The 5,317-nt window shown below is 46.9% G+C and overlaps 1 protein-coding gene across 1 annotated transcript in view; it reads right to left on the reverse strand.

The window, feature by feature from the left end:
- ADAM12 (ADAM metallopeptidase domain 12) overlaps positions 1 to 5,317 on the reverse strand; it is a 332,164-nt gene that overhangs the window by 26,955 nt on the left and 299,892 nt on the right. The window contains exons 18-19 of the mRNA XM_021712307.1: positions 3,704 to 3,781; positions 694 to 802 (exon numbers count right to left, since the gene is read on the reverse strand). Of these exons, the coding sequence (XP_021567982.1) occupies positions 694 to 802; positions 3,704 to 3,781 (187 nt within the window). The remainder of the gene's footprint in view (positions 1 to 693; positions 803 to 3,703; positions 3,782 to 5,317) is intronic.

Genomic DNA, 5,317 nt, shown 5'->3' on the forward strand with positions numbered 1-5,317 from the left:
GTTTTTTTTTTTGTTTTTTGTTTTGCATTGGAGTCTCACTCCTTTGCCCAGACTGGGGTGCAGTGGCACGCACGCTCATGGCCACCCAGCGTCGACCTTCTGGGCTCCAGCGATCCTTCCAACTCAGCCTTCCAAGTAGCTGGAACTACAGGGGCACAATACCACACCCGGCTATTTTTTATTTTATTGTAGAGACGAGGTCATGCCAAGTTGCCCGGGCGGGTCTTGAACACGTGGGCTCAGGCAATCCACTCGCCTTGGCCTCCCAAAGTGCTGGGATGACAGCCACCGAGCCTGGCCTCTAGTAAGAGTTTTAAAAAGCATTCAACTTCACGCCTCTTGGCCCTAGCACCCAGAGGCTGGCCTTCACAACATCCTTTGAGATGATGAAATTCAAACCCATCCGGCAATTTGCTGTAGAAATTAGCTAAGAATAGTGTCATCGACTAAGGAACTTGCAAACTCAGCCACTCAGTCAAAGCAAGGAGCAAGGAGCCCTGGGGAAAACCATGTAAGGACGAGAGGGAGTGTTTGGAAACTGAGACAGAACCCAGGTTGTGCAAGCTACATGGGGGTCCCACCGGGTTTCCGGCTGGTGGGGCTACACCTGCACCCACACGGACAGCTGGGGAGCCCACCTGACATCCCACCGCCCTCAGTAGCTTAGCATCCTTTCCCAGGAGGCTCACTTACCTGCTTGCCGGGTGGGGCCGCTGTCTGTGCTTCCACCAAAGCCCGACTTGTCACAGAAGGGAGGTGCCCAGTGGGCCTCACAGTGGCAGTTCTTCCTGTTGTTACACACCTTTGAAGGCACAGAGGGGTGGGATGTGGTGTCAGGGCATGCCGTCTGGGTAGCACCAGAGCAGAAGCAAAAGTACCGTGGCCAGGGCACCCCCAGCACCGACACAGCCAGACTCAGGACATGTCTCTGTGCAGACGAGCCCCAAACATGGCACCACGCAGGTGAGACCAGAATCTGAGGCTGCGGATGTAACGTCGTCTGCTTGCTGGCAGAAAGACAGCTATGGTTAAGGCCCAATGGCTCACGTCTCCCCCTTTCTCTTCTCAATCTCCCTGCCTTCCTTTTTAAGTCCAGGAAACTTGTTGTCTGACCTTGAGGAGAAGTCTCTTTGGCATCAAGAAGAGACCCTGCTTAGAGGCATAGACCCAGAGCCTTGGGACATTGCAAGACCTGACAACCACTTGGTACATCCCTGCCCACTTCAGACATGAGGCTCAGAGAGGCTGGTGACTAGAGGGTGCCCTTGCAGGCTTGGGTGGCAGGGCAGGGCGACAGCCAGGCCTATTTCCTGATGCCCATGAAGGTGCATGAGATTTCCGCTAACACTTCCTCAAAGTCTGCTCCAATATCTTGTTTCTGAAATGGCCACTTCCTGCCTGTGGAGTTCTCCGTGGGCTGTTCCTGGCTCCCAATCACGCACAGCAGACAAAGCCAACGACGGTTCTGGCATGGCAAGATTGGGACGCAAGAAAGCCCGAGGAGGGTAAGCTATGTCCTCACTGGGCCCCAAACAAGTAACCTAACTCAGAGACCAGAGCACTCCACAAAGGAGCTGAGGTGGCCTCCTGGCCCACCTGGCCCTGACCTGTCTCTACTGGTTCACTTGTCTTTGTGATGCAATTTACTCAACAAGTACATGAACCAATGGAATGTGAACATGAAGGTAAGAGGATAATTCTTCTTTTTCTTTTATTTTTTTTTAAGAAAGAGGGTCTCACTCTGCTGCCCAGGCTGGGATATAGTAGCATGATCATAGCTCACTGCAGCTTTGAACTCCTGGGCTCAAGGGATCCTCCTACCTCACCCTCCCAAGTAGCTGGGGCTACAGGTACACACCACCACACCTGGCTAGTGGTTTTTTTTTTTTTTTTTTTTGCAGAGATAGTGTCTTGCTGTGTTGCCCAGGCTAGTCTTGAACTCCTGGTCTTGGAGTTCAAGCAATCCTCCTGCCTTGACCTCCCTAAGTGCTAGGGTTACAGGCATGAGTCACTATGCCCAGTCAAGAGGGCATCATTTTTTCCTATGAAAATTAAGTTGAATCCTTTGGGAACACCGGATAAAAAAAGGCAGATCACTAAAAAGAGTTTCTGAGAAATTAGGAATGAGTGGAACTGGAAAATGGAGGAGTCTCTACTTGGATTGCTGCTGAGTGTCTAAGCTTCCTTTCCACTTAAAGAAACAGTCAATGATACATTTTTGGATGCTTTACACAGGGAAGTCAATGCAGAACTATAGTCAGTAAAGCGACCCTAAGGCCCTGCATCAAAATATTGGTGCCAGATACATACTTGAATATTTTAGGGCCAGATAAGAAGTTTGGAGTATACATCTCATGGGTGATGGTTCCCTGCTGCAAATGATTTGTTTTGATGAGTCAACCACCCGCCCCCATTGCTTCAAATGAGAAGACAAGCTGGAAAGTATATTGCTATGAAGCAAGAACTGAGCAGAATTAATCAGCATGCAGCAGAGCCTGTCCCCTCAAAGACGCTGCTGCGGACCTGCTGGTCCCTTGGTTTGCACCTTCCCTGGGCGGTCTGTCACTGTAGCACGTGGCCATGTTTCCTTTCTGCAGGTCACAGCAGAGAAATGGCAGCATTCACCGCCTGCATGGAGGTACAGCTGGTGGACCTGCTCTCAATGGGGGGAGAGGGGAGACTACGGCCAAGCTACTTGTCACCAAGTCACGGCCAGCTGCCTCTGCTACCCAGCAAATTTCCTCTCCCAGGTGTGGAGGAGGCCCCAAGGATACTGGAAAGACAGGCATCCAGGGTCCTAGCCCCGCCTGCTGCCGGCCTGGCCTGCTACATTCAGTGAAATAACAGGGCTGGGCCCCATCACCTCTTAACAGCCATTAGAAAGAAATCTGTGAGTCAATGAAGACTTAAAAAGATTCTGTTTTCTATTAGGAGGCAACACACAGTCAACACACCCATCTGCAGTCCTTTACGGTTACGCTGCAACGGTCACTTTACCAAAATCCCCACAATTCTGTGTAAGTCATCGGCAAGGATCTGCAAGTTTTAAAAACAGAATTTGGAGCATGATTTCTGTAGAAAAGGTTTCAGAAAAATGACGGAATCACTCACATTACTAATCAAGATTAATATGATTCCACTGGAATTAATTAAGCCCATCAGGAAAAATAAATTATGTTAACTCTAAACAACTAGAGTCCTCTTCTCCCCTAAAGGTTCTCTGAACTAAAATAACAGCCTTCTTTAGTCGAAACCCATTGTGTGTGATTTCAAGGACACGTGCTTAGTATGATCTGTCGTCTCTGTTTTAATCCCTTTTGGAAGTATTTCAGTTCAGACACATATTCTGAGTATTGGTAGCAAGAGAAACAGTGCTGTTTGAAATGCTAATGTGAAGTTCTTCACGAAGAAAGATTAGTTTTCAAATTACTTAGAAGACAACAAAAATGGTTTTTTAAAATTACAGCGTGTAGCTGAAAGGTAATTATTGTTTCATCTGATGTTCTTCGTTAAACAAAAATCACGTTTCTAATATTATATTTAAATGTCAAGGAAAATGAATGTTTTTGGAAGCAAATATTGAGCAGATACTAACCGCTGTATTTTTTAAAACGCTATGGGATGCGAAAACCTTTACAGCTGAACCATTTTATTGCTTAATATGTAACAGGCTGGCTATGAAAAGGCAGTGCAGCCTACTCACACCTCTGCCGTGGCATCGCATTGTACATTCGTGAACACCAAAGACACTGACATTTTGACATCGACGACTGAGGCAGATCTGTGGGAGGAAGAAAACATGGCAACTATCTTAGTATTCCTTCACCCCCACCCCAGTGTGTGTATTAAGAGAAAGCAAAGACAAGTGTGGAGAAGATGCCATTTTCTTTCAGTCCCTACGAACGCAGCATAAGGATGCATTTTTCATTTGGATGAAAAAATCCAACATGTGGGCCAACTCCAAACTCAGCCTTTGTCAAGACTAAGGTCAATGTGAAGACTCTGAAATTTGTTTGCACCCTATGGCACTTTATAGGGTTTCAGTTGACCCTGAAATTATGATAACAAATTTTCTTATGATTTTTGTTTAGAGTGTGTAATGAAACCTATGTATGGCACCATTTTGCCCCCTCCATTTAAAGAGGAGGCTGAAATGGATTAGTCTTTACTCAAGGACCTTTAGAGACCAACGGACTCCAGGAATCTGGGGGCTGAGACTCTTTTAAGGGAGGTATTGAAATATGGCAACTTTAAAAAAATACTGACTGACACGTGATATCATCAGTGACATAAACCATCAGCCGAAGTGCTCAGCGGAGGAAGACAGAAGCTCCCTGGGATTTATCAAGCTGCTGCAGTGGCAGGAATTTGCTAAATGATACTAGGCTGGTTGAAAGGGTTCAGTCTCATTTCAAAGGTGCATAATATACTCCAGACTCAAGGGATCAGGCCTTTTATCTCCCATAAGACGTTACAAACGAGCAGAGTCAAAGGAAGAAGAGTCTAATGTTTAGATCGCAGAAGCATTTTTGATGAAGTTGAACCTCCCTATGAGGAAAGTCACCCTTTGACCCCAACAGCTCGTATCAGGACAGAGGAACAGACTTTAAAAAAAGTGTTGGTCCAAGTAGCTCTGAGGGGTGGGACGGAAACCTGGCCAAGGGGACAGTCACATTCAAGCTGATACGAGAAACCGTCTGGGATTACAATGAATACAACAGGACTCCTGCGTAAATCACAGTACTTTTAGGTGCGGCTCTGCTCCCAAGTTCTCAGAGCACCGGTGTTCTGTGGAAGCAGAGATCAAAGCACATTTCATCTTGCATGTGGAGGAAAACACCTAATGATTAATTGAGTCCTTGGAACTTCCATGTTCAGATGCACCTGGCCCTGGTTGTTTAGGTTACTGTTTAAAAAATGAGTGTCTTTCTAATGTCAAGGTCTGACTACAAGCTAACACGGTTAAGGAGACATCCAGAATATATAAGTTGTTTCTTGTACTGTCCTATTTCCTCAAGGAAAATGCATTTGTGGCTCAGAGTATGAGGGTGAGTGAATTTCTGTCCTCGGGATTCGGACTCTGTCTTTTCTTTCTTCTCTGTGACTTCATGTTAGTAATTTTTTTTTTTTTTTGAGTTGGAGTCTCACTCTGTCGCCCAGACTGGAGTGCAGTGGCCGCTTCCGGCCACCGCAGCCTCGACCTTCTGGGCTCCGGCGATCCTTCCGCCTCAGCCTTCTGAGTAGCCGGAATTACAGGCATGTGCTACCACGCCCGGCTGATTTTTTGATTTGTTGTAGAGTTGAGGTCTCGATGCCC

Source organism: Carlito syrichta, unplaced genomic scaffold (genome assembly GCF_000164805.1).
Source record: "Carlito syrichta isolate Samal-C Ts95f unplaced genomic scaffold, Tarsius_syrichta-2.0.1 Scaffold303179, whole genome shotgun sequence".
Classification (NCBI taxonomy): domain Eukaryota; kingdom Metazoa; phylum Chordata; class Mammalia; order Primates; family Tarsiidae; genus Carlito; species Carlito syrichta.